The sequence below is a fragment of the Onychostruthus taczanowskii genome, unplaced genomic scaffold, assembly GCF_017590055.1.
Source record: "Onychostruthus taczanowskii isolate IOZ18803 unplaced genomic scaffold, ASM1759005v1 scaffold32, whole genome shotgun sequence".
Taxonomy (NCBI): Eukaryota; Metazoa; Chordata; class Aves; order Passeriformes; family Passeridae; genus Onychostruthus; species Onychostruthus taczanowskii.
In genome coordinates, this window is record NW_024500572.1 from 6,929,227 (window position 1) to 6,956,127 (window position 26,901).

The 26,901-nt window shown below is 42.7% G+C and overlaps 2 protein-coding genes across 4 annotated transcripts in view; one reads left to right on the plus strand and one right to left on the minus strand.

The window, feature by feature from the left end:
• Positions 1-15,111, plus strand: part of ANKLE2 (ankyrin repeat and LEM domain containing 2) — a 15,809-nt gene extending 698 nt beyond the window's left edge. For both annotated transcript variants that reach the window (XM_041410048.1, XM_041410047.1), the window contains exons 2-13: positions 3,236-3,667; positions 4,612-4,803; positions 5,604-5,797; positions 6,636-6,824; positions 7,127-7,249; positions 7,599-7,665; positions 8,331-8,512; positions 9,881-9,987; positions 10,838-11,031; positions 11,643-12,321; positions 12,461-12,592; positions 13,328-15,111. In XM_041410048.1, coding sequence (XP_041265982.1) covers positions 3,247-3,667; positions 4,612-4,803; positions 5,604-5,797; positions 6,636-6,824; positions 7,127-7,249; positions 7,599-7,665; positions 8,331-8,512; positions 9,881-9,987; positions 10,838-11,031; positions 11,643-12,321; positions 12,461-12,592; positions 13,328-13,547 — 2,700 coding nt within the window. In that variant the 5' untranslated portion in view covers positions 3,236-3,246 and the 3' untranslated portion in view covers positions 13,548-15,111. The remainder of the gene's footprint in view (positions 1-3,235; positions 3,668-4,611; positions 4,804-5,603; positions 5,798-6,635; positions 6,825-7,126; positions 7,250-7,598; positions 7,666-8,330; positions 8,513-9,880; positions 9,988-10,837; positions 11,032-11,642; positions 12,322-12,460; positions 12,593-13,327) is intronic.
• A 1,934-nt stretch (positions 15,112-17,045) lies between these two features.
• On the minus strand, positions 17,046-26,233 carry PGAM5 (PGAM family member 5, mitochondrial serine/threonine protein phosphatase). 2 transcript variants are annotated; one of them, XM_041410050.1, is made up of 6 exons: positions 25,919-26,233; positions 22,817-22,995; positions 21,455-21,580; positions 20,930-21,018; positions 20,446-20,576; positions 17,046-18,672 (listed from the first exon to the last, which is right to left on the minus strand). In XM_041410050.1, the coding sequence occupies exons 1-6, from the start codon at positions 26,173-26,175 to the stop codon at positions 18,522-18,524; spliced, it is 933 nt and encodes a 310-aa protein (XP_041265984.1). In that variant the 5' UTR covers positions 26,176-26,233; the 3' UTR covers positions 17,046-18,521. The 2 variants fall into 2 exon arrangements, with proteins under 2 accessions (XP_041265984.1, XP_041265983.1); XM_041410049.1 differs by having other exon boundaries at positions 20,446-20,579.
• Between the last annotated feature and the right edge of the window lie 668 nt (positions 26,234-26,901).

Sequence of the window (26,901 nt, forward strand, 5' to 3'; positions counted from 1 at the left end):
TTCGCGCTTTGTCACGGCCGGGCCTCGGCGGCAGAGGCGGCTCCGCCCGCCCCGGCCCCGCTCCCGCGGCCCTGCTGCTGCTCCTCCCGCATCCCCTCCCGCGCCCTGCCCGGTCCCGGTCTAGACATAGCTGTGCGTTTCTCCTCCCTGAAAAGTTGTCCCTTTTTCCTTCCCTTTTTTTCTTTTCCCGTGGCTTATTTCAAGTGTGTTTAGCAGTTCCCTTTCAGCCACGTAGTTCATAACTGGTGGCTCGTTTGCCCACAGGCGGTACAGACAAATCACCCCATCGCGGAGCCAACATATGCAAATCCTGTCAGCTGAATACAGCCAAAGACAGGATGTGTCTCTCCATTCCTGCCTCGGAAAAAAAAAAGGAAACACAGCCAAAAAGAGTGCTTTTCTTATATTATTCTTTTATTGAAAGATTTAATGAGAGTAGTAGAGTAAAATAATACTGCCATCCTTAGAGAAGTCAGTCGTTCGTTCTGTCTTGGGTCTAGCCTTTATTTTTTTTTGGAAGCAGATTCTGCTGTTTCATTCTGACCCAGTGAGATAAAGGCAAATACAATTCTTACCCATTCTTCCAGGTTTTGATTGATTTGGCAAAACCCTCGAGCATGTTGTTAAAGCAGTTATTAATATTTGCAAAGGTAACTCACAAGGCCTTACATGCTGAACTAGAAGAGGTATCAACCTCAGTGCTGGCTGTGCTCTGGATCATTTGTAGTTATAGAATGCATTTTACGGTTCAAATAATCTCATTTTGCACCTGCACGTAAGAAACGGTCGGAGGATTGTCTCAAAACAAGCAGTTGCTGTTTCTCTGGTTTGCAAGTCACACATTTTGTTTTGGACAGATTAAAATAGGTAATGAAATTAAAAACCAATAATGCTTTTTTAAGTTAGCTGAAATCTTATTGTCAGAACACAAATGGATTTTGTGAGAGTTCTGTGTTGTCACCCCAACAATGTTTTCCCTATTTCCACACCGAAAACTCTTCATACTGACAGCACATCTTCAACCTGATTCTTTGCTTCTGGTCTGCTTTGCCATCTCATTTGATTCAGTTGTGCCAGAGTTGAAATAGACACACAAAATAAATAACTTTTTTTTTAACCAGACAAAATGTTGATCACTAAAATTTAGGTACCAGCTTCTGTCAAAACATGAGAAAGCAGAGAAATCACTCCCTCACAGCATTTTTTTGCTTAACTACAAGGCAGGGAGGATTTTTGCATGTTCCTGTCAACTCTCCACACATGAATTATACATATGTACAGGTCTGCTCTCCTGCAGAATGATTGTGCTAGTTCTGAACCCTAAAAATAGGAGCATTTCTCAGTTAATTCTTTAAGGCATTTGGTTGACTGCTCAAAGTGTTTCCATTGAGCTGTTTTTGCAGTGAACTTTCTCACCCCTGAGTTTTCATCTTTCTTGTGATTTTACAGTTACACAGTCTCAAAAGGCAAATCCTTGTAATAGCAAGTTTGGATATTTTAATTGACCTTAGGGGCACATTCCTTGATTAAAACATACTGGTATCAAATTTTATTTAAGATATAGAGGATTAAGAATTGAAAACAAGTAAGAGGATCTTTCATATCTGTTGTTGTAGTCTTGTGGGCAAGTCAGATAATCGAAGCAGTGAGGTTGCTTGGAGGCTCAGGAGTCACAGGGGAGCTACAATACTTTGGGGAAGTGGCTCAGCAGCATCAGCTGTGGCTGTGCTGCTGTTTGGTGGGGTTTTTGAATTGGAAATACTCTCATTTCCCATTGTTTCAGCGAGGTTCCAGTTAGTACTTGTGAAATGTTCAGAGACTGAGGGTATGTTGTTCTCTAACCACAGACATTCAAAATAAGACATTAATAAAAAAGAGACAGCTCTCAAAGGAAATGTCCCTCCAAGGAAACAACCCTCAAACTCACATGACTGTTGACTTGTAATTAATTGCCATTAAGTACATTTTCATAGTGTTTCCTAATACTAGGAATTATTTGTTCTAACTCAGATTGCAGTGAAACTTAATGTGGTGCTGTATTGATGGCTGCTGAAAGCTATAAAAACTTACTGTGTGCATTTGGCTTTTTTAAGCATATGAAAAGTAGTCTTAAGTTTCACTAACTGAGGATGAAAGCTAAAATTGAAAATAAAGTATTAGAACAGCCATACACCCTGTCCAAAGCAGTACAAGCCCATGAAGTCGCTCAGCAGTGGAGGAGGGGGCAGTGCAGGGCAGGAGTGAAGGCACGCTGGGGGAATAGCACAGCTGAATCATTCCTGTCTGGAGCTTCCCTTCCTGAGCAGTGTGCCAGGGGAGTCACAGCCTGCCTGCAGGTACATGGCTGCACTACCTGATGAAATAATGTGAAAGCTTCTTACATTTTTGAGCTGCCCAAATCCTGTATTTTTCAGCTGTTTTTCAGAGCAAGGAATTTGTGTTGGCATCAGCTTGGTTTCAGTATGTGCTTGCTGACCAATGTGGAAGCTGTCAGTGTGGATTACATGGAGGGATGTGAGCCTGGGAATTGTATCATAGCAGAGAGAAGGATGTTCCTTTGGAAGTGGAGAAATTCTCCCAGCTTCTGTTTTTTGTTGGAGAAGGAGATGTGAAAAGATCAGTTGTTTTTGTCTTCTGGCTGTTTGCTCTCAAAACAGGCCTGGGAAACAACATGCTGTGTACATATTTCCAGCCTTGCATCACAGCCAGAGAAAGCCTGCCCTGTTGCTGCATTGTGCTTGTCCCCTAGACTTCTGTCAGCCAGAAAATCCCAAGGAAATACTGGAAATAGTTCTGTGCCTTTAGCTGGAGGTGCAGCCCCTTGTCTTGGGGCTGACTGGTGCTCGTGTCCTTGTATTGCATTGCACAAGTAAATTGTGCCTTCTTGTCAGGAATCAAATATTTCTCAGCCTGTCATAAATTTTAATGAGTAAATGCTCTAGATTGAATTTTCACTCTAGAAGAAATTGAAAAAGAACTACCAAGAACAAAATGTAAGCTGTAAATATTCTTTTAAGTAGTCGAGAGAGGAGGAAATAAACTTGCCATGGGTCTGGTAGCTTAAAAACATTGAATTGAAAAATATTTTGTCTTCTCTGCACTGCAAGGATCTCTTCAGAAATCCCAGAAATTGCTAAGAGGCATTTTTTTGCCTTGGCTTTAATACCCTATTTAAGTAGCAGAGGAAAAGTTTTGGTTTTTACAATTTTTCTCTTATTTTTTGCCTTTCCTGTAGGTGGAATAACAATGGATACAATATTATCTCGATTAAAGAAGCTCAGCCACGATGAGCTTAGAGAAGAGATTGTGAGAGCAGGACTGAAATGTGGGCCCATTACTGCAACTACAAGGTTTATTTTTGAAAAAAAATTGGCTCAGGCACTGCTGGAGCAGCAAGGAGCATTGGAGGAGGAAGGGTCTGCTGTGTCAGAGGAGGCTGCTGGAAATGTCCCAGTGAATCACAACGGCCATGGAAGTGCTTCTGAGGAGGTAGACTTTGGGTACTGTGTGGGTCTGAACCCTCCAGAAGAAGATGCTGTGACACACATGAACTGTTCAGCTCCAGCCTGTGGTGCTGATTCACAAATCACTGCTCAGACACCGTCCAGAGATCCTCCACTGTTCTATGGTGTTTGCCCAGTTTATGACGACATACTGGCCAGGAATGGTAAATACTCACTTCCCTTATTTTCAGTGATAGGCATTTTAGTCATGTCTGAGTAGAATTCTTTTATGTAACAGATGTTCTGAACACCACTGCATTAGTGTTGTAAGCATTGTTTGAAGTATTTCTTTCTTGCTATAAATAGTATTCTGAGGCAAAGAAACAGCAGTTCAAGATATCCCAGGTGTTTGCCATTACAGTTCCTGCGTATGAGGATCCTCTGCTCTGTGTAGCTCAGATGAAGAAAATGATTTCTTATTGCTGCTCTTGGACTCATCCTGAGCCTTTAATCCCTCTCAAGAATAAAAAATAATCCTCTGAATAAACAATCAAAAAACTATTTATATTGTCATCAGTTGAAGCTTAAATGATCTCTTCTAAAAGTTTTCACATCTTCCTTTCTGCTCATGACAGGAGTGGAGTAGTGTACAGGATCATTTCCTCTGAGACAGTAGTAAGAATTCTTACTAAGAGAATGTACATTAAGATATCCTTGTTTGAACAGTATAATTTAAAGGAGAAGAAGAAGGATTTGTTTATTATCTAAGATTCTTTTAGAGAATCTTAGTTGTGGATCAGTTACAAAGTTGGTCTTTCTGAACAAGGCAGCATCAAAAGCAATGGAGGGTGAATAAGCTCTGAGTTTGATTTTCCATCTGGAAATTAAATGCTTTGTTGAAGGTGGCCCATCCATTAAAAGGTTGTTGATGGATGGCAATGGCTGAGCCCTGTACAGGGATCACCTGACATTACCTGGAGTGTGTGGGAGGCATCTACTCAGTTTAAGAGACAAGATTTAAAAGGATTTTTGACCTTTATGTCATGTTTGGAAGAGAAATTATCTGAGACCAAAACTGGAATGATAGATTTAAGAATTCTGTAATCTGTCTAGGAACTGAAATCTGAGATGATTGAAACAATGTAACTTTGGTGGTTCTTTGTTGCAGAGAGAATACATGTGTATGAAGATAGGAAGGAAGCTCTCCAGGCTGTTAAGATGATTAAGGGTTCCCGTTTTAAAGCTTTTACAAACAGAGAGGATGCTGAGAAATTTGCTAAAGGAATCTGTGATTATTTCCCGTCTCCAGGCAAGTCCTCTTTATGTTTGTCTCCAGTGAAAATGGGATCATTTAACAGAGGTAAGTGGGGAACTTCTTCTCAGTACAGTAGATGCAATAGACAGCATTGATTTTTTTTTTTTTTTTGTGAGAGAAGGAACAACTGCCTTACCAATACATCAATAACAGAAAAAATTCAAAGGTGAAGCACTGAATAAATTGAAGTTTAAAATAACTTAAGTGTAAAAATGTGGAAAATGTTTTAAATGTAAAGTATCATTGCTACTCTTCTAAAGGTGAAATGTAGGTAATGGTCTGCATGGATGCCTTGCTTAGTATTCCGTGGTCATATTTGTTAGGATTCAGTTTTACTCATGGACTTCAGGATTTTCAGGTTTAGTAAGATGCTGATAAAATTGCACAGTAGATTAAAACTGTACTCAATTCTTAAGTAAACTTGTGAGTTCAGAAATAAAATGGTGAGCGCTGATCATATTTCACAGTGTTCCCAGTTGCTAAATTAAAGTGATTTAGGAGTTACAGAACTGCAAAAGCAATTTTAATAATCAGAAAATGGTTGTTTCTTGCTGAATTTTGCTTTTAAATTTGGATGGGAGCAGACTGGTAATTACAAAGTTTACCAGTCCCTATTAATGTCTGAAACAGTTTTACAAGTTGATTCATCATTTTCCTCTCCCTATTACTAACTACTAATGTATTTAAATGTCTTGTTGTTGAGTTCAGTTTCCTTACTCCTGTATATTAAAGATGCCAAATTATTACATAGTTTAGATTAAAAGCATAATTTTCATGGCCTGAGCGTGCAAGTGGTGATCACTGGAAAGAATGTATCTAGAAAGGAGTGATTTGTGTTTTGATAGATGGTTTGTGCTCTCCTGAGAGCGACACTGCAAATAAGGAGAGAGCCAACAGCTACAAAAGCCCACGGACTCAAGATCTCACAGCTAAGCTTCGGAAAGCTGTGGAGAAAGGAGACACAGCAACGTTTTCAGACCTTATTTGGAGTAACCCTCGTTACCTGATCGGGTCAGGAGACAACCCAACAATTGTACAGGTGAGAAACCAGCAACAAAACAGGAGAATCCGGGTTCTGGTTTAGTGATGTAGCTTTTGGGGCCTGAAGGCAGAAGTGGAAGGAGAGATGTTTCCTGCTCCTCCTCCAGGACACCTTGTTCCACCCAGTGCAGGGTTTCTCTGTTCGTTGCAGCAGCTGGGGTACTTCTCTGTAAGTCACCCCAAGAGCTCCCTTTGCTGCAGCAGAGCTAAACAGAGTGTGCAGTTCTTCAGGGGAGGAATAGTTGTGTTCAGTAGTGCATGGATAGGCTTGTCTTCTTATTCTTTGGTCTCCTCCAAGTAGTTGCAATCTTTTTTAAAACAGACTGAATTTAAGGACCAGAGTAGTGCCTAGGCTGTAATTAGGTGTTCCTACAGAATTGCTTACCTAAGCACCTCTGTTAAATTCCAAAATCATGTATAAGGTGCCATATAGCAAACACTGACAATCTTACTTCAACTTGTATCAGACCAGCTTTGTGAAGTTGTTGAAATTTTTTATGTCATATAGCAAAGCAGCAGAACTTTTTATGTCTGTACCCATTTTCCTGTTCTTTATCCAAACTGAACTTCCTACCTCCCTGTATTGTGTAATATTTTAATGTACCTTTTTTGCCACATCTTTTCCTTAAATAAAGGCAAGGATTCCTGCAACTGAGTGCAAGAATAATTTCATTAATTATAAGAGTAATATGGGTGTAAAGATAAGTCTTTACAAAAATACCCACATTAGACTCAGTGTACGAACCCCTGTATTTTCACAGTTAAATTAGTGACATCTCTGGGTGTAAGAAAGCTGTTTAAATTGAGGTTCATTCTAATATTGGGGTTTTTTCCAGGAAGGGTGTAGGTACAATGCCATGCATGTTGCTGCCAAGGAGAATCAGCCTGCTATCTGCCAGTTATTGCTGGACACTCTGGAAAATCCAGAATTTATGCGGCTGATGTACCCCGATGATAACGATGTCATGTTGAAGAAACGCATCCAGTATATTGTTGACCTTTACCTGAACACTCCAGATAAAATGGTAAGATTTGGGGGCTTACCTGTCTTTTATTATTGTTGTTGTTATTATTATTACTGTTATTATAACTGGAAAGGGTTAAGGATGTGTAAGGGAGACTGAAAGAGAACAGAAGGGGAGATGTCCATGAGTTCTGTGGGTTTTGGTAATCATTATTCTGCACTGTGGTGGGAGCAGATTTGTTAAGAGCTGATACAATTAGTCATGACATGTATTTACTTTCCTCAGTCTCAAAATTAAATGTGAGGTACTGACTTTATAATCTTTCTAAGTGCATGTGAATTTTTCCCTTTTTCCCACTGCAGTGGTTTGATACTCCATTGCATTTTGCTTGCAAGTTTGGGAATGTGGATGTGGTTAACGTGCTTACCTCACACCCAGCCATTGTAAAAAATCCAAGAAACAAATATGATCAAACTCCAGCAGAAGTAAGTCTCTCCATGTCCACAGCAAACCCAGAAATGTTATTCTGATCAGCATTTTTCATATTCAGACATTACTGACTACCATAGGTAGAAGACTTGTAAGGGTCATAATTAAAGAGTAAATTCTGTATAACATTAAAAGTATTTTATGTTGATTGTGTTTTTGGAAAAGTTTTAGAATTTATGGAGTTGGATGTATTTTAGTTGGTCTACTATGAATTAAAAGTACTGGGTGAGAGGGTAGGGGCCAATAATGTGATTGTTCAGGAAATGTGATTGTTCAGGAAGAACACACATTGCAGTGTGCAGTGAGGTTATTATGCTGCCCTGATGAGTACAATTATATTAACAGGTAGTTTGTGAAAGAAGCAAGAACAAATCTGCCGAATTGAAAGAAAAGATAAGAGAATACTTGAAAGGTCTGTATGCAGAGTTTTGTACCTTGTCAGGCATGTATTTTGGATGTATCTTGGATGTCTTCTGTTTGCTTTCTGTAGCATTTGAGTTCATAAATGATGCTTCTGTACAGTGCTCTGAAAACCAAAGGGAAATTCTAACACTGAGCAGGGACAGAGAACTTTTTGTCTTTTAAATGACAATCAGAACTCTTAATGTATGGATCACAAGGTTGCCCTCATGGCTCTGCAATGTAGCCAAAGCCCTGATTCAGTAAGCCTGGAGCAGTGTTTAGTCTAAAAGATTGAACTAAAGAATCTAAAAACCTTTTGCAGGGCAAGAGGTGAATCTGTCATGCTGGGGAGTCCTGTCATTTTATAATTTTCTTGACACAGAACTTTCTCTGTATTGTCGTGTGTGTGTTTAGGCATTTGCAGAAGGAGGTTGTGAAAAATGTTAAAGACCCTGAGGGAAGGGCTCCATGGATTATTGCAGGTGTTTGAAAGAGATGGGAACCTGCACTAAAATGTGATCTGTAACCACTGAAGCAATGAGTCTGAATTACAAGTAGTTTTACAAATGAAGTGAAGTCAGATGGTTCAGTGTACGGGTGCACTGGTAGTGCAGGAAGAAGCAGCAGGCTGATGTAACATGAACTGAATGAAAAGCTTTGTATGATTTATTTTAGGTCACTATTATGTCCCACTCCTGAGGGCAGAAGACAATTCCTCAGCTCCGGTCATTGGGGCACCGTGGTCGCCCGACCAGACGGACGATGGCCCCCAGAGAGCTTGGCCCAAATACCCTGGCAGCCCCAAAGACCCAGTGCTGTCCATCAGGGCTTTTGCAGGCCCCATGAGCCCCTCAAAGGTGAGCAGGGAACTCCCTGTGACTCCAGTACCTATGCTTCTTCTTTTTATGGATAAAGAACATCCCCACAGGGTTCCTTGTGTGATGTAGTTTGCTCCTGGTACAGGTTCTGGCTCTCTCTTTGCTGAGGAGATGGATCTTTCTCCACGGAGAAGCACAGAAACTTGAAAATATTTTTTATTGCTGAAAACAGAAATGTGGTGTAAATAAGAAGAGTAGAAGTTGAGTCAAAAATGGTTTTTCCTCTTGAAATGTATTCAAAGAGCACCTTTGGCAAACCTTTCATTTCTTACAGATAATTGCTGTAACTTTCTAACCTGAAGCAAAGCCTTTCAAATCAGCTATGAATCAATTTTTAAAACTTGACTGTATCTTTATCTCATTTCTAGAAGTTGCCTCTGGATGTTAATCTCTGCTTGTTGAATTAACATAAATATATTTTTCTAGATGGAAAAACTGACAACCAAGTAGTAGGTGTTGTGATGGTTTTGGAAATGTATTGTTTATATAGTGGAAAAGCAAAATCTTCAGTTTTCAGAAGGAATACTTAGATATCTCTTAAATATATTCCATACTTACAGGTGTTTATTTGACTCATTTATTTAATGTGAATGTGCTGCAAATATGACAGCTTTGGAAACAGTGAATAAATACAGTGGAGGACTGATGGTTGCATTCTTTAAGACTGAGTTCTACCAAAATGCTTAATGCTTTTTCTCCTAAATGTTCTTGATCAATTTTCTGTTCAACTGACAGAAATTTAAATACCATTTGTACTCCAAAAAATATTCTCTAGATTGTAAACAGTTCATAATTTTGATTGCTGACATGTATTTTTAATGTCTGAATGTAATTTTTAGTCATTGTCATGATCTTTGTCACATAAAGTGAAGGATTTTGTAAAAAATTTCCCCTGAGGCATTCCAACTTCAAAATAGACAGCAAGAATTTATTCTAATAATTGTAACAAGTCTGTACATTAAAAAATATCCCCTTTGCATCCTAGAAAACAATGACCAGGAAGCATTTGTAATTAAATAGAATGACATGGCAAAATCACAAGACACTTCTGTTTCCTGCTGCACACACATTAAAACCAGGCAGATGTGGTATCTGTGAAGTTGATTTTCAGATGATTGTACATTATGGTCCTTCTCTTTCATGAGCAGTTAAGAGATCAGAGTAACCACCAGTAGTGAAAGGAGTGACTTTAGCTCCAGTGTGAGATGCTTCATAGCTGGAGTTGAGCAGCACTGGTGGACAGCAAACAGCTGAACATCTTCCAGGCCTGCAGGCAGATGTGTAGCCAGCACTGAGTGAGTTTACACTGTGAGGGGTAGTTTTTGAATTTGTTTCTGTTTTTTAAAGGCTGAAGAATTTCGCAGGCTGTGGAAGACTCCACCTCGAGAGAGAGCTGGCTTTTTTCACAATGTCAGGAAATCTGATCTGGAGAGAGGTGTTGAAAGAGTTGGAAGGTATCTAAAAGACTGTCAATACAAAAACTTAATAATAGAGCATGTAAAAGCAAAAGACTGTGCTGAGAGTACAGTTATTACTCACTGCACAATATCTTGGGGCAAAAACTACTGCAGAAATATTTAATGAAATATTTTGCAGTTGGATTTTTACTGTATTTTTGTGTAAATAAGATAGTTAAAATGTGAGACCTGGCTTTCCTAGCTTTGACAATAAAGGTATTTTAGCTGTTATTGATGGTATGTATGGAATGCTTTTCACAGACATTTACTTGCCTCATTTGTCACATCTAAAATTATGCATAGCCTGTTTGTTCTGTGAAAGTGAGGGATTGTTAACAGAGAGCAGAATGAAAAGATCCTAATACAAATTTGCTGTTTTATAAAAGCTCTATGTGTGTGTATGTCCTTGCAGCTAAAATACCCACTATCAGCAACATATGGAAAAAAACACTTTGTTAAAAGCTGACTGCATTTCATTCTTTAAAACGATCCCTCACTTCCTCCTCCCTCTCCATTCCCAAATAGAAAAAGCTGGTGCATGCAGTATCAGTGGGGATTCTTCTCTGTCTGATGTCTGGATGCAGTCAGCTTAAAGATAGCAATGTTTATGCTGCCAACTGTAAAAATAGTAGATGAAATGTGAAAAATGCTCTAGAACAAATGAGGTGATACTATGATTGCTAAGGATGTGTCTGTGCTTTTGCAGACTGTTGGTTGTGGTGGGATTGTGTTGCCTGGTTGCTCGTTTTTGCTCCTGTTTGTAGCTGTTAAAATGTGATCAGAAAAGTTGTTGTCAAACTAATATTTATGTCTTCACAAATGATTCGTTTTATTTTATTTATTGCAGGGAGTTAGCTCATGAACTGGGGTTCCCGTGGGTTGAATACTGGGAATTTCTGGGCTGTTTTGTTGATCTGTCTTCCCAGGAGGGGCTGAGAAAATTAGAAGAGTACCTGAGTCATCGTGAAATGAGCGAAAAGGCTCAGCCAGAAACAGGGGAAAATGAAACCTGCAATAGATATAAAACTCCACATCCCTCTGGTAAGAAAAGGGCAAATGCTGCAAACAATGGGTTGTACCTGGGGAGAAGAGGGACAGAAAAAGCTTGGTGCCCAGGGGAAGCAGTATTCACCTGTTGTGGTTGCTATTATTCATCTGTTAGCCAGAGAGTCTGAGTACAGCAGCAAAAAAAGAGCCAACTGTGAATGTAGAAGTACAGTCTTTATCTTTCATGTGAAGTAGCTTATTTGAGTGTAGCCCCCAAATGAAATCCCTGTAAGAAAACCTCTATCTTCAGTATGTTTTCACTCAGAGCATTTGGGCATTCATCTTAGAGTATAGAATTTCGTAATCCACGGATATGGAATGAATAACATTTTACAAATAAAAGGATAATTATTTACAACTGTGAGTGTGAAAAGACCCAAGAAGCAAAACCCAGGAAAACTTTTATACCATAGACCACTGATTGCCATGTGTGTATTTTGCTTTGGTAGCTTTAGTCAGGTTAGTTCATGCTGTTACATGAAGTCAGAGAGGTCTTCAGGAAATAGAGTAAGGCATAAAGATTGTGCATTTTTTCCTAGCCTTATGTACTTGACATTGTGTTTAAAGTCTTCTTATGTGTTAAGAATTGTTAAAATTTTTTACAGGCAAAAGCAAAAAGTCCTGCAATTCCATTTCTGTTGGAGCATTTTTGGATGAGGATGATGATGACATGAGCTTAGAAGAAATCAAAAACAGACAAAATGCAGCACGAAATATCAGCCCCTCTCTGGTGTCCAAGGAGCCCAGCATTGATGCCATTGGAGATGCTGAGTGTGATATCCTGTCCATGGAGTGTGCAGGAAACATCATAGAGACCTCAGCTCACCCTCGGCACTATGAGAAGGGGGCTGCTGCCAGCAAAAATGGCTTTTGCAGTCCTGTGTCCAGTAAAAGGATCATCAGTGACAGAAAGCAGCTGCATGATGGCTCAGAATGCCTCATGTCACCTGTTTCCAATCTGATGTCAGAATTTGAAAGCCTGTCATTCCAAGAACAAGAGGTTGCAGGAGTATCTCATAAAATCACTGCAAAAACTGAGAATGAGGGAATTCTGGACAAGACCTGCTCTGCAGTGTCACTGGCAAGTTCTTCTGAGCCAAGTGTTACAGGAAAACATGGAGAGACCAGGTTAAGGACAGACCACAAAATACCATTAGAAAAGGAAAGAGTGCCCAGAGAATCTGGAATTCAGACTAAGGAGCCACAACAACGTCAAGAACTTTCTTCCCAGAAGTTTTTAAAGACTTCATCCACAAATGACAATTCAAAGTTATTCCTTCTTGGGTAAGAATTGCCTTTTTTAACTCTTACTTGCACAGACAATCTCTTTGCTGATATAAAACCAAGTGTTTTGGAATTGGGGTGTTTCATTGCCTTAACAAATACATTGTTCTCTTTTCATCTAGTTCTGTTTCCATTCTAGGGAGCAGCCCTCAAAGCTGGATGTTGATGTCTTAGCAGCTCTAGAAGGAGCAGAGACTGATCCCCAGAAATTCCCAATGATTTACAAATGGAAACACGCAGTGCAAGCCTACTCCTCATCTGACAGGCAAAGGTATCTGACAGGCAAAGACTGCAAACTCAGTCACAGGAGCTGAAGTGCATTTTTAGCGGGTCAGCTTGAATAGCAGAATTTCAGGCCTTGTTGCCCCCAAACCCCTATTTTAAATTCAGCAGAATTAATCTGTGTTCTGAAGCTAATCACAAAGCCTTTTTTGACTGATGTCTATTGATAAGGAGTTTCCTGGTGCTGCAGTCATGTTCTTTCCATTCTACTGCTGTTCCAAGTAACTTCAGCATGTCCCCACAGACAAATTAGACCTGACTGTTTTCCACTTGGCCAGTGTCTCACTTTGCTGATTTGATATTCTTCAATGGACTCAGTGATAGTTGTGCTGTTGGTTTGTAATTCATCCCTGTTGTTGATGCAGTGCAGGAATGTTGTGTTTGTTGCCTTGTGGTACTTAGATTGTGCTGAGGGATATTAAGGTGAATTTATTATTAGTGGTTTTATTTTTACCCTTTATTACCCCAGTCCAAAATAATTGTTCATGTGAAGGATGGTGTGTGTCATCATGGCCATTTTGGAAGAAATTATATCTTACTGATTTGGGCAGCACATCTACATAGAATATTTTGTGCTCTTCCTGTTCCTTCTCTTCTTCCAGACCTGTCTCTTACCAGACAGGACTTTTCTCAGCTGGTGCTTTGCTTCTGAGATTGATTCTCAGCTGTTCTCATTATTGCAGTTTCCTCTAAAACGTGTGCAATGACTTCTGGTTTCTTTCAGTTGGCCAAGTCCAGCGCTGAAGGCAAGATTCCAGTCCCAATCCGTGGCTGCTGGCTTTCCAAACGCTTCAGTGTATCCTAGTTCGGGAAGAAACAGTCCCGTCGCGGGCAGTCCGGGGAAGCAGGGCGGCGCTGCCTCCTTCCCCCCGGAGCCCGGCAGCCCTGGGCGCTACAGCCCCGCCTGCGTCCTGCGCTACCTTGCAGAGCCTCCTGCCCACTAGAATGCAGCTCCTCATCCTGGGACTTCAGTTCTCATTGTTAGTGGAGGAAAAACTACAATGTTACTAAGGTGACATGAGGTTTGTACTCAGCTATTTATTTTTCCTCAGTTGAGGACAACTGTATGTTTAAACAATGGAATATATGTCTTAATGCCACATACGAGGTAGATTGTTACTGGTGATAAGCAAGAAGTTTGTGACAGTGCAGTTGTCCAGTAGCTGAATTAACCCTTGTTGCCAGTACCACAGTGGGCTGAACTGTCCTTAGCAATGGTGGTAATTGCTATCACTACTTAACCTCATTGTAATGAACACACAGCCCTCAACTGCCTTTCTTGACCTTGGAGAGTTGAGGAAATGCAGCATCAGCAAGTAGAATGTGTGAGAGGAGATTGATGGCAGAAAGTGAAACGCTCTCCTGCTTGCAGGGGGAAAAGCCTAAAACATGCCTGGGAATGCAAGGACAACTTTGCAGTGTGGAGCAGGGATGTGAAGCCCTGTGCAGAAGCAGAGAGTGTTTCCAGCCAGCTGGGCTGGGCAGTTGATACCCACACCCACCCTCACCTGTCTGTCCGTGTGTGTGTGCACAGATTTGCACAGAGACCCTCGAGTCTCTGCTTGTTCTGAGGCTGTTACAGACACTGACATCTACTGAGTGCTTTAGAAACAGGGCACTGTAGAAACTGTTGGGATTCCTTTAGTGGTAGTGGGAAGATATAAGGAAAAGAAAACCTTAAAAATTAGCTGGTTATTTTTTCCCCAGAGAAGCTATTAACACTAGCAGATTTGAATAGTTATTACACAAAAGCACATCAGCAATAATCTCAGCAAATTTACCAGCAAGATACCTTATCTTAATGGTCTGGTTTGTAATATATTAGCATGGTAGCCAGTGGCCCAGGAGGTGGCTATTTCCCAGCTGTAAAGAGAGAGGACTAAGGACAAAATATTTTTATGAAATCTGAGCTTTTACTGTGTCTCTAGTGTTGATGTGGTAATGAGTTTTTGTTACAGCAGTCAATAATTTTATTCTGCAGCCTTCTGTAAGAATGACTTGTTGTGACAGCGTGATGCTGAGAATAAGAAAGCTTTTCAAAACTCCAGAGAGTTTTCCATATCAAGCCTAGTGCTTGTAATGTTGCATGAAAGGCTTCCAGAAACAGCTCTCTAGGTTAAAAAAAAAAAAAAAAAGAAAAAAAAAAAAGAAAAAAAGACCTGTCTACTAACTGTGTTTAAATCTGATCGAAAATGAAGTTCTGCAGGGCTGTGCTGGTGAGAAGGGAGGGAGTGGGCTGGGCTGGTGCCACGCAGTCAGGGAGAGCTCGGAGCCACCTGGCAGGGCTGGAGGAGAAGGGCTCCGAGCTGACAAAGCCCGCGGGGGGCAGGAGGGGCCGGCCCGGCCTCCCCCAGGCTCCCACCCTCCGGGGCCATTCCCGAGCCCGGGCTGCTCCCAGGCACTGACTGTTCTACACACTGTGCACCCTCGCAGCTTCGAGATTGGTACAGACCTAAACACTGCACTTAATGCTTTTGCAAGCTCAGTAGTGCCTTTTGTAATATATTTTTTAAATTAAATTTTTTGTTCTTTTAGAAGTTTTTTTAAAAAAAAGTGGCATCCACTTACTATGGGCAGATAAAATACAGTTTTCCTCTGGGCTTTCTGAACAGGATGTCTTTTAATGTCTCTAAGTTGGATTATTTGGTGCGATAGCTCTCCACGGGGGGAGAGACTCCTCTTTTAGAAATTATTCTTTAAAAAAGGCTTATTTTGCTCTCTTCTTAAAATCAAACTTAGTTCCATGGAGCTGGACATTAGGAAGAGCTACTTTTCATAAATTCCTCTCATTCAGTCATATTCCAGACAAGTACCAGGGGCCTGGGGGGTGTCATACTTTAGGAAACATGTTGGAAAAAAAACCCAGAACCAAAAACATAACCTTCTGTTACTAAGTATATTAACGCTGACTCTTTTCATAAGTTTTTTTTTTTTTTTTTACATTTTCTATTTTTATGTAGCAGGCTCCATGGTCTCAAAATATTTTCAGATCCCACATACATACAATTTTACTCCAAAAGGTTTTGAGATTGGTTTTTTTGCTGGGTGGTAGGGTTTTTCAATAATATAATGTAAGTTATGTCTTTATCATTCTGGAGAAATTGATCAGCTGATGTAATTGCCTAAGACCATGTTAGAGCCAAGCTGCTGGGGTAAGTTGCTGTTCTCCACCCTGGTCCTTCAGAGCGGTGGTACAGCAGCGTTGCCTTTTTGCTAAGAGTTTGTTACTGAGCCAGAAGACTGACTAACATTCTTGTTCATTGTCCTTTTTACTTTTATTATGCTTTGCTTTATTTTTTTTAATATTTAAATGTTACTGGTGTGTACATGTAGCCAGACACCACCCACACCCACCCACACACCCACCACACCCTTGCCTTTCACTTTGTAATGTTGTTTTGGTTCAGTCAGGAGAGTATTTTTTTAACTGTGTTATATAATGTGCATTAGTCCAGCTGTACTTCACTTAAGAGGTCATTTTTCTAACAATGTGTTACTTCAGCTATGACAGAAATAGCAATTTATGCAGCAATTTGATAATCTGTGATTTTGTGAAGAAAGCCCTTCAACACTGAGCCTGTGGAGACACTTTAAATCAGAGTGATAGTGCTTGAATTGTGTTTTCTTGGCCAAAAGTTCACTTTTAAAGGTGCAAAATAGCTGTGTTTTTTGTTGGTTGTTTTTTAATTAGCAACGTGTCATGTTAAAAATACAGAAGTACCCCACTTTCTATTAAAATCAAATGAATAGATGAAAGTGTCACCCTGTGTTCAATATGGGATGTGGGGAGAAGGAGCTGGGCATGACAGGGCAACCCCCTGGCTTGTCCAGGCCTTGCTTGTACAATAGCTGCAGCTTTTGTGCGTGTGCAGTGACAATGGACCACACCACCAAGACTCAAGACGGTGTTGAAGAGACAAGAACTCAGACAGTGGTAAAAAAGACATAATTTTGAATTTCACACTTTCCACCCCCACCTTGAGTGTCACCAAAACTATTGTTCATTTCTGTACCTGTGCTAAGAGGTGTTGTGTCCTCTGGTTGCCCACCAAGAGCTCCTTCACTGACACAGGGGATGTAGAAGGGGATGTGTGTGAGAGGGTCCATGTGCACACACACAACACTAAAAATCACAGAATTTTCATCTTACAGGTGCTGGTGCTCCTGTTCCTCGTGGTGGTGACACAGTCCTGCAAATGGCTGTGCTTAGGCTACAGCAGTTCCTCTCTTGGCCAGCTCTGTGGCTGATGACAATTAACTGCTCTGGCTCCCACCTCCAGTTTACATTTCAGGTGGTTGTGAAAGAGCTGTTGCCCTGAGCAGTGTGGGACACCAGGTGACACTGCAGTGACACCAGGTCCTGCACTGGCAGTCCCTGCAGAGCTCCAGCCACACTTGCTACAGCTGCTCATGCAGCCATTCAGCTGAAGAGACAGGAAAGAAAGACAGACCAAGTATTTTATTCAAAACTTTTAAAAAGTTAATAGACAAAAACTGATAAATTACTCTCATTGCATCAATGAGAGATATGTCATGATGGTTTCCTCTTGCCCCCCACACCTTACACTACACAATAATCAGTTTGTTCCCTACCAGTCCCTGTTCCTTGAACTTATCCTGATGTAGCAGCAGTTCAGTATCAAGCCCTTAAATCCTCTTCTCCACAGGCTGTGTGCCCTGATTATGCTTCATACAGCTCTGACAGGAGTAAGTTCAGCATCTCATCAACATCCTTATTGATCAGAGAATCTGCCAAACAAGTTAGTTATGTCTGCTGTCCTACTGTAAACTAAGCCAAGTTTCTACACTGGCTCAGGGTAGCCAGCAAGCTTCAGAATGCTTCTGAGCCCTCCCACGAGCCCAGCAGCATCCGAGCTGTATGAAGCTGTATTCTGCCCAACGCTGTCCTACACACTCACCCTAGACAAGCTGCCCCATGGCCACCTGCTCACCATCCTGGCAACAGCAGTTTGCTCCAGGGCTGCAGCACCTCTGACCTGCAGCATCACTACCCTGAACCCACTGGTGGTATTGCTCTACTCTGAAAGTAAGGTATCAACAAATACAAATCAATGGGAAAGAGCACTCAAAAATATGTCAGGAACTGAAAGCACTTGGAGAAGATTGCTGTTTTCCTTTCCTCCCATCTTATTGCTACAGTCTCATCCCTGCAGCCTTCTCCAGACCACGTTTTGGTTAAAGGCTTTACAAGACAGAAAAATGTTCTTAAGAACATCTTAAAGGACATCCTGAGGATGGTGGAACACTTAATATAAGCAGCAGTTAGTTCTAGCACCACAGCTCTGAGGCAAATGGTTTTTTTACCCTCTTTCCTTTATGCTCATAACCTCCAGGCACAGTTTACATGGGCTTTTTGGGGGCAGAAGGGAACAATGACACAACACCAACATACACACTCAACAGCTTACAAAAACTGAAGCTTTATCCCTTTGTCCTTTGGACAGCAGAATTCCCTGTTTGTCACTTCTGCAGGAGCTGAAAGAAGCTGGCTCACCTTTTGTTTTAGCTGCAGTGTGATACAAGGCTGTTCCCACACCAATCGCTTTCCTGCACAAGAAAAATACCCACAGGAGCAAGCTTTGGTTAGAGACATTCACAGCGGGGTAAGGGAAAAGTCAGTGCTCTTGCAACTGCTGAGCAGACATTCAGCCTGTATTCCACAGCTCAGCTTTGAGTTTTGGGAAATTCTTAAGGACTGGACATGTTCAGGCTTACAAAGGTTTCTTCTTTTCTGGACTGAAAGGCAGACATGAATATGAAGGAGGAATGGGGCTAAAGGACATTTGAAGACAGCATCACACCCCAACATAATAAAAACCTAGTGGTACTGTAGCAGAATGTGCTAGTGCAAAGAGACTAGAGGCAGCTCCTGGACAGCATCCCTCCATTTGGCTCACTCAGGTGCGTGTGATTTTGTCTGGAGGCATGAAACCTGTGTCACCCAGTGTTCGAAGGGCCACTCTGCCGTTGGGACGTATCACCAAGTGAGTGATGCTGCCGTTGTTGAGAGACAGTCGCAGCCAACCTTCTGGGGGGAACTGCAGTGCTCTGGTGACAAAAACACACGTATTAATTAATGAACAGTTAGATTAGCAAGCCCTCACAGCATCACCTTCTGTCCCAGATGAGGGGGAGGAGGGGGAAACTCAAAATGGGTGGGCATTGTGCAGCTTGCACACCAATGCCCCCAGTCAGCCTTGGAAAAAAGCCTTTTCTTGTGGAAATGCTATAAAACCACAGCTTTGGTAGCTGGACCAGAGCCAAGAGTGGCCTTGGTTAAGCAGAGTCCAGCAGATGGGTGTGATTACTGCTGACAGGATTAGTGCAAGTGGACAGAAGGCAGCAGCTCCAGCAGTGAGGCTGCCAGGAGTGCTCTGAGCAGCCCCAGCACAGCCCAGCGAGGCTGCAGCACCACAACACCTGCACAGGTGGGACAGGCAGAGCTGGCTCAGCACCCAAGGGCTGCCTGAGCACAGAGGACCTGGATGTGGCAGTGGCTGTCACACTCCCATTGCAGCCACACCCCCACAGCAAAGGCAGCCACACAGGATTCCTTCCAGTGGCCTGCACTAGGGAAGAAATTCACTGGAACTACGTTCCACTGGCTACATCATTTCCCAGGTAGGACAAGTACCTTGTGCCTTCCACAGAAACAGCATCTGCAGCCATTCTGAATTTCCTAACTCAACAGCCTCAGCAGCTCCATCAATTGTATTGAACAGCTGGAAAAAATACCATGTTGCCTTAAACAGCTTTTGCCTCTGATACTGAGGAATAACTTGGTTTTGGCACTTAGGACAGTCTTGTAGAAAGCCCAAAAAATTAAATACCAGCTACAGCCAAGCTAGATTTGAAGGAAATGTTACATGGATTGTGTTTAATTGTACTATCAGATTGCCTGGAATTGAAGGCATAGAAGAGACATTAAAATGAAGAAGAAGGCAACAGCAAAGAGAAAAGGTATGTAAGTATTTCAGATAAATCCTTGGCAGGAACAACATGGTATTTTTTAGCACAGGAAAGAACAGCCTGTTTACCTGATCAATAATTTCAAGTATAGCAATTTTGAAAAACTCTAAAGCAGCCCACAGAGCAGACAGACCAGCATTTACCTAGCTCAGCTAAATAAAGCTAACTGAAACTGTTGCAGGTATTGATCAGATTAAAGTTTAATCACATCTGTCCTGCTCACGACAAATTATCTTACAGACAGTGCTTTGCTGATGGAGAAGAGGAATAAAATAGACTCTGCTGACTGAATACAGAGACAGGCAAAGATCCAGAACTGTTTTCTCCCTTATGAACAATCTTGATGTTATCAGAAAGATCCACTCTTAATCCAATACTGGATGGTACTGCAAAAACACACTAATGCAACTTCAACATAACTCAAAAAATATCCATCAGTAAAGAATTCCCAAAACAGAATCAATTTTTAATTATGTAAGCTCAAATTCATCTCACCTCAAAGATATGCACCCAGTAATGCATCTATTTGTAATCTTTTCTAACAGGCACTACCCTCAGGTTTATGGAAGCAGAAGCACATAGTAATTAAAGTAACTGTGCAGATGTCCAAAAAGGTTTAAGTTTCCCTGACTTAGCCATTTTTGCTTTAGAATTAGAATGAAAGTGTTCTAATTATCAAATGTACCTTGATAAAGTTGCAGAAGCAGCTGCTCACAATGCAGGCACTGATCTCCAGCCACTTACAAGAAGTGAAATCAACACATGTCCTCCCTCAGCGGTGGCCCGAGGCAGCCCTGTTTGGGTGAGCCCTCCCTGGAGCAGCCCCAGGCGGGCAGGGCAGCCCGCCCGTACCTGCAGACGATGTAGCGGATGACGTTGGCGTGGCACACGAAGATCTCGTAGCTGTCCTCCTCCTGCTTGGCATCAGCTCTATGAATGAAGTTTCGAAAAGCAGCCTCAATCCGAGCTCCATCTTCGTAATACTGCTGAGGGCACGAGGTCACAGTTACACACAGCTCGGAGCAGCACCGCCTGCTTGCCCGGGGGCATCTCCTCAGGAGCTCCTGGCTGCACACCTGGGGCTCAGCTAATGCTCAAGGACTGCAGCTTATTTTAACCGTTCTGCACACTTACTGAGGAGGAGGAAAGAATGCAATTATCTAAGGGCTCTGATAGCAAACACCAGCTCAGACACTGCAAGTTATTGCTACTGTCCATACAGAGTATACTGAAAAAAAACCCAAACCATAAATTTAAAAAAAAAAAAAAACTTAAAATAAAAACTTACCACAGCCCCAAACCATAAATTAAAAAAAAACTTAAAATAAAAACTTACCACAGCTTCTGGTTTCCAGTGGGAGACTGGTGGGTCTGGTTCTATAGGTGCTCCCTCTCTCAGCAGATCAGTACTGATTTTTTTGACTCCTGAAATATTAGATACACATTCAGAAACAAGTTGTTCATGTCCCATTACAAACAGCCCCACAACTCTACATTCAATACATTTTCACAGTCTTTCTTTGAGGAAGGCTTACTCTCCAACTAAAGTCCATTTTAGTCGACACACTTCTGTCAAGGGATGTGAATCTCTCCAAGAAAACTGTTTTGCCATCAGCAAAACAAATTATTCCAACTGAACAGAATGGCCTGTCTGTTACACTTTGAAAAAGTGTATTTGTACTTTTAAAGATAAACTGGAAACAAGAAGAATTACAGCTGTAGGTTTCTTTATAAATACAGACTTTCACACAGGGCTAGGAAATGGCTAAATAACATCTCATCCTTAAGGACAAGCTTAGAATTCTACTGGAAGCAGTTTTAAGGATCAGAAGACAATTAAAAATTAAGGGAAGTCTCTTACCTGGGAGATGTTTGCTTATAATTTCAGTTGTTTCAGTTGCTCTAGTCATGGAGGAGTGGATAATCTGATCAAATTTTATTCCCAAACTTGCCAGCCTGTGTCCAGTCAGTTCAGCCTGCTCTCGACCTTAAAAAGCACATTCATTACAGAAATTGGTGACACTCCCGTTAGAACCTCACACAAACTACCAAGAGAGTTGTCCAGCAGACACAAAAGATCTACATCCATGCTGGGCTTTTTCCTTTCAAAAAGCAACTGGAAAACACTCTCATCAGAGCCACTACTCAGGCCAAGCTTACTGGTTGGACAATTTAAAGTCATACTTGCATCAGCAGGAAAAAAATTCTTTCTTTCAAGTAGAAAAAAATAACAAAAACCAAAACTTACTCAGCAACTTTCACTGAAGTACTCAATATCCCTGCTAGCCCCATCCCCAGGAAGCAACAATCCCCCTCAGGCCTGACAGTGTGTTGTTGTTCATAAAGGCAACATCAGCTTGGCACAGTTCACAGCACCTGGGCAGCCTCAGGAAGGTTCAGCCCACCTTTCAGGCAGGCAGGTAAGAAGACAACAGACAGGTTAAGTCACTTACTTAAGGCACAGGATGAGACAGGATTAACATTATGCTTTGTTACCAGTTTAAGACAGCCCTTGAGGCCTGCAACTAGCATTTCACTCCTGTTTGCACACCAGTAACTGAGATGTGGGTGGGAAAAAAGTCCACAGTAGTAATTCTTCCTCCTCTGAAAACAGTGTTGGCAAATATATAATCAAGGAAGTGTTCACTGCTTTTCAAGTACATTATTAAAAGTAATACTAATTAGAATCTGAGACCTAGTCACAGGATCAGTGAATTAAGATTAACACAGACAAAGGTTATGCTCATTTCATTTAAGTGATTAGCAGTATACTCCCAGAAACAGTGACAGCAGCAAAAGTGCAATGCATTTAATTATAAACACTCCAGCTGAAAGTCAGAGGCATTTTCTTTTTAATAAATCAGCAGATTAAATTAAGAGAAACACAAGGAAAATCCATCTCAATGAAGTTTAAAAGCCACAGCCCTTAGGAATTACATCAGCTGCCATGAAAGTTTGCTAAAGCAACCTTAAGATAATTTGGAGCTTCCTTTGACAAGTTTCTTTACAACTGAGCGTGTTTAGAACTCTCTAAATCACATCTTAATGTTTGGATCAATACTGAAGAAAACACACTTATTTATGACATCTTACTGCCACACAAGAATACAGCAAGTAGATTAAGGTTTGGCAGCAAGACCCAGTGCTGAGTTGCTGACTGTACTCATCAGGTAAAAAATCATTTCCTCAAAATGCAAAGCACGATGCTGCTAGTGATACCTACCCAGTGGGGTCAGAGTTCTGTCCTTATCAGCCCGGCCATCCAAATGGTACTGGGAATGACGGATCAGGAATATGTGCCTGGTGGCTTTGGCTTTGCAGTGATCCAAGCGAGAGGCAAGCTCCTCTTCCCCAGTTTCTTCATTTTTCTTTTTGAGGTTGATAAGAGCCAGTGGTTCACGTCTAAACAAACACATTTAGAGTTGTTTTTAGATAGAGGAGACTGAGAGGCAGGGGAAATTTACAGATATATAGTCTTGCAATTCCAGACATAGTGGAAAAACTAAAACTGACAGTTTAGCCACTTGTATAATGAAACTGATTCAAACCTTTGTATGAAAAGTAAAATAAATGCCTGCATGAAAAAGAAGGTAATGTAATGGGTTAAAAGATGTAACTTGACATAAGTAAATCTGCCACGTAGTGCCAGCCACCTGAATTAATTCTTAGGGAAAAAAAAGCAGTGAGCAACAGAAAAACTTGTAGGGTGCAACAGTAGGGTTTTTGACAAGAAAAACTAACCAGGAAGGATACCCAGGAAAAGAGGAAAAGGTGTTGGCTGACCATTAAAGAAAGAAAATGCTTTGTATCTAAAAGGCCCTGTGATAACACCTACAAAGTTTGCACTTTATCAATCCCATTTACATCAAATGACTAAAAAATCACCCCCACAATAACATCCTAGAAAGTGCACCCCCCCAACAACATCCTTCTGCAGTGCACATTGAGAATTATTTTCTGCTTTAAACTAGGTCACATCAGTTCTTTTCAGTAAAACTTTTTATTTTTCAGCCTGGAGTATTTTATTTATCCTTTCATCTTTTCAGCACTCTCTCTCTCCCCTCATGCCACTTTAATCTCTCTTCCATTTGTCACAGTGCACACGAGCACCCTGCTCTGCACATCACCCAGACAGCTGACCTGGCTCCTCCTGAGGACACGGGATCTCCCCCTCTCTCTGCTAGCACAGGTTTAGTGCTACAGATCTCCCACCTCCAGCACCAACCCTGCCCAAACATTCCCACGTTAGTCTGGGCCCCTCTCTGCACTGATCCTCCACCCCATTAATGCAAATCCTTTCCTATGTCACTCCACCTCAGACTGTATTTTATTCAAACCACACCTCACTTCTTCCAGTATTAAACTTGCTTATTTTATGATAGGTTTTTTTTAATGGAAAATAATTTTTATTTGGTTTGGAACAAAGTTATTTGTTCACAGAAAATTGCTATTTCCCACACCTGTTTCTCACAGCAAGACTGGTTGTGCAAAGCCCTCCTGCCTCCATTTTGCTTTACTGAACACATGATTTCCATTAGACAATGAGGCTCTAAACATTCCTCAAGCTGTTAATTCCTCAGCAAGGCATTAAAAATGAAAGAACAGGCCAGTAACAAGAAGTTCTATTGCTACTTTACAGGATACTTTTGATTCACTGGAAACTATACTGCTGGCAAGATACAATAGGAAAACAAAAAAATCTTTAAAATCAATTCAAGCACATTAGTAAAGCAGCAAAGGGAATAACTCATCTGATATCTGCCATTAATTATTCCACATGAATGAAACTAGATCTGTCTTCTCCAAGAACTGAGCTGCACAATTCCTCTGCAAGTGGCAGAGACCAAGATTCCAACCGTGATACCCTGTAAGACCAATAACAAGTTTGATATTTGCATTTGTTTGTTCCAACTTGAAAAGCCAATGGTTGTTAAGAATACTGTAGTATCTAGTTATCTGCTCAAGACTTGACTTTCTAAACATTCCAGATGGTGGTCAGATATTCTGTGTATTTATAAACCATTTAACTACTTTGCACATTAACTGCTTCTGCCAATAACATCCAAAAATCAAAATCAAGATTTCAAGCAGGCACAACCTAAGCCCCAACTGGTAGACTACAAGCAGCAGAAAACAAATTGATCTGGGGTAATATATTCCACTGTTTGCACAGTGAGGAATGGTGGTTGGCTATCCTGAACTGCCAGGAGGTATTATCTGGCCACGTTTGCTCAGGCAGTGGTGACAGCTCTGCAACCTAAAGAACAATCTCTACTTCCTGGATTGGTTTAAAAAAAATTACTTGAGTCTAAAATTACTGTAGAATCCTTGAAGAAAATCAACCATTTAGCAGAACCAGGAAGGCCTGGAGCTGCAGTTAAACAAGCAGCTTTAGTACCTCCCTCAGTATAATTGTGTAACCAGCTGTAACCTTATTTAATGAAGGTATTATTTTTATCACTGGGGTGTACATAGCCCTATTTACATGAGCATTTGATCCTGTAGCCTCTGAAAAATCAAAATGATGTATTATACAATAAAAATCTGTTAGCGCTTAGGTTTGGATTTACTACGATTAAACTGGAGCCTGACAAAAGTCTCCCCTGGGAGATAATTCTACCAGACCGAAGCCAAATGAGCCAAAGCTATCTGCACGTTCTAATTAAAGATTCAGAAAAAATGTAGTCAGCCCTTGTGTGAATGTGTTTCAAGGCTGAAGAACACGAGCGAGCCGGGTTCAAAGCTGCCTTCACAGGGATCGAAGCCCGGGCAGCTCCGCGGGCAGCAGGCCCAGCGCCGGGCACCCACAGGGAGCTGCTGCCGAGCTGAAAAACCCTGCTGCAGACACACAGCAACAGCCAGGCACGGCTGAACATAAATAAAAGGGCACGCTTCTGCTCAGCGCTTACATTTATCACGAGCCTGAGGCTTGGCAGTCTCGCTGGCGGAAAGCATCAGAATAAAGGGATCTGCACAGGGTAAGTCTCCGAGCTGTCTGAACAAAACCCAGCGCTGGCACATCCCACCAGAGCTCCAGCGCTCCACGGGTGTTCACGAACTTCAGCTGGATTCTGCTCTGAGCAGGTCACCACAGGGAATTTCACGGGCAAACGAGTCCCGTCGAGCCGGGGGCTGCTCCCGCGGGGACCCCGGACCTCCCGATCCCCGAGGGGCCCTGCCCGCCCCGAGCCCGCTGCCCCACGGGGCTCCGGAGAGGGGTTCAGGGCAGCTCCCGCCGCCCCCCGGATCCCCCCGGCCCCTCACCACAGCCGCGACCTCCCCCGGCGAGGAGGCGGCCCCGCCGCCGCAGCCCGGCCGCGCCCACCTGTCCCAGTTGCTGTCCCAGTAGCTGCCGCTGCCGGCGGGTCTCTCGATCCAGCCGGCGGTCGGCGGGCAGGAGGCGGTGGGCGGCAGCAGCAGCAAGCCGGGCGGCGCTGCGGAGGGCACGGAGGAGCCCCCCGGGCGCGGCTCGCTATCGCCACCGCTGCGGGCCGGCTGCTTGCCCACGACGACGGCGGAGAGCAGGACGGAGCCGCCCGCCAGCCCGCAGGCGGCGAGCGCCAGGGCGCGGCGGACCGACATGGCGGGGCGGCCGCGTGCCCCTCACCGGCGAGCCCGCCCCGCTCTGCTCCGCCCCGGACGGAGCGCAGTGCGGGGCAAGATTCCTCCGCGAACGGGGAGCACGGGGCTGCACGGAGCCCGCCGACCCCCGGCCCTCACAGAGCCTCACGGGCCCGGCCCGGCCCCTCTCCCCCAGCCGCGGTGCCCGCGGAGCTGCGCCCGCCTCAGGCCGGGCTCAGGGGCCGGTCCTGCCCGGCCTCTCCCAAACCGGTTTCCACCCCGGGCGGATCACCGTGTAGGGCTCGGCAGGGAATCCCGCCAGCCCTGCCTGGTTTAATTGCCTGATGCCGTGATCAGTCCTTCAGGGTGGAAAAGACCTGTACCCGGCACTGCCGAGTCCGTCATATTTAATTATAATCCCTGAGCCTTATCACTGTGTCCTCAGTACAACAAAGACCAGGAGTGCTGGAGAGGGTCCAGCAGAGGCCGCAAGGCTGATGAGGGGTCTGGAGCATCTCTTATGAGGGCAGGCTGTGGGAGCTGGGCCTGTCTAGTCTGAAGAGAAGAAGACTCTTTTTCACTGGTGCCCAGTGACGGGATAAGGCCTTAAACTGGAACACAAAAAGTTTCCTCAACATGAGGAAGAATTACTTTACGCCGAGGGTGGCAGAGCACTGGGACAGCTGCCCAGGGAGGTCGTGGGGTCTCCTTCTGTGGAGACATTCCAAACGCACCTGGATGCGTTCC

Coding starts and splice junctions, on each gene's coding strand:
- PGAM5 (XM_041410049.1), bottom strand. CDS start 26,175: ATGTCGGTCCGCCGCGCCCTGGCGCTCGCCGCCTGCGGGCTGGCGGGC. Junction 22,996..25,918: donor TGGGACAGCAACTGGGACAG/GTGGGCGCGGCC, acceptor GTGTTTGTTTAG/ACGTGAACCACTGGCTCTTA. Junction 20,580..20,929: donor ACTGGAAACCAGAAGCTGTG/GTAAGTTTTTAT, acceptor TCGTGCCCTCAG/CAGTATTACGAAGATGGAGC.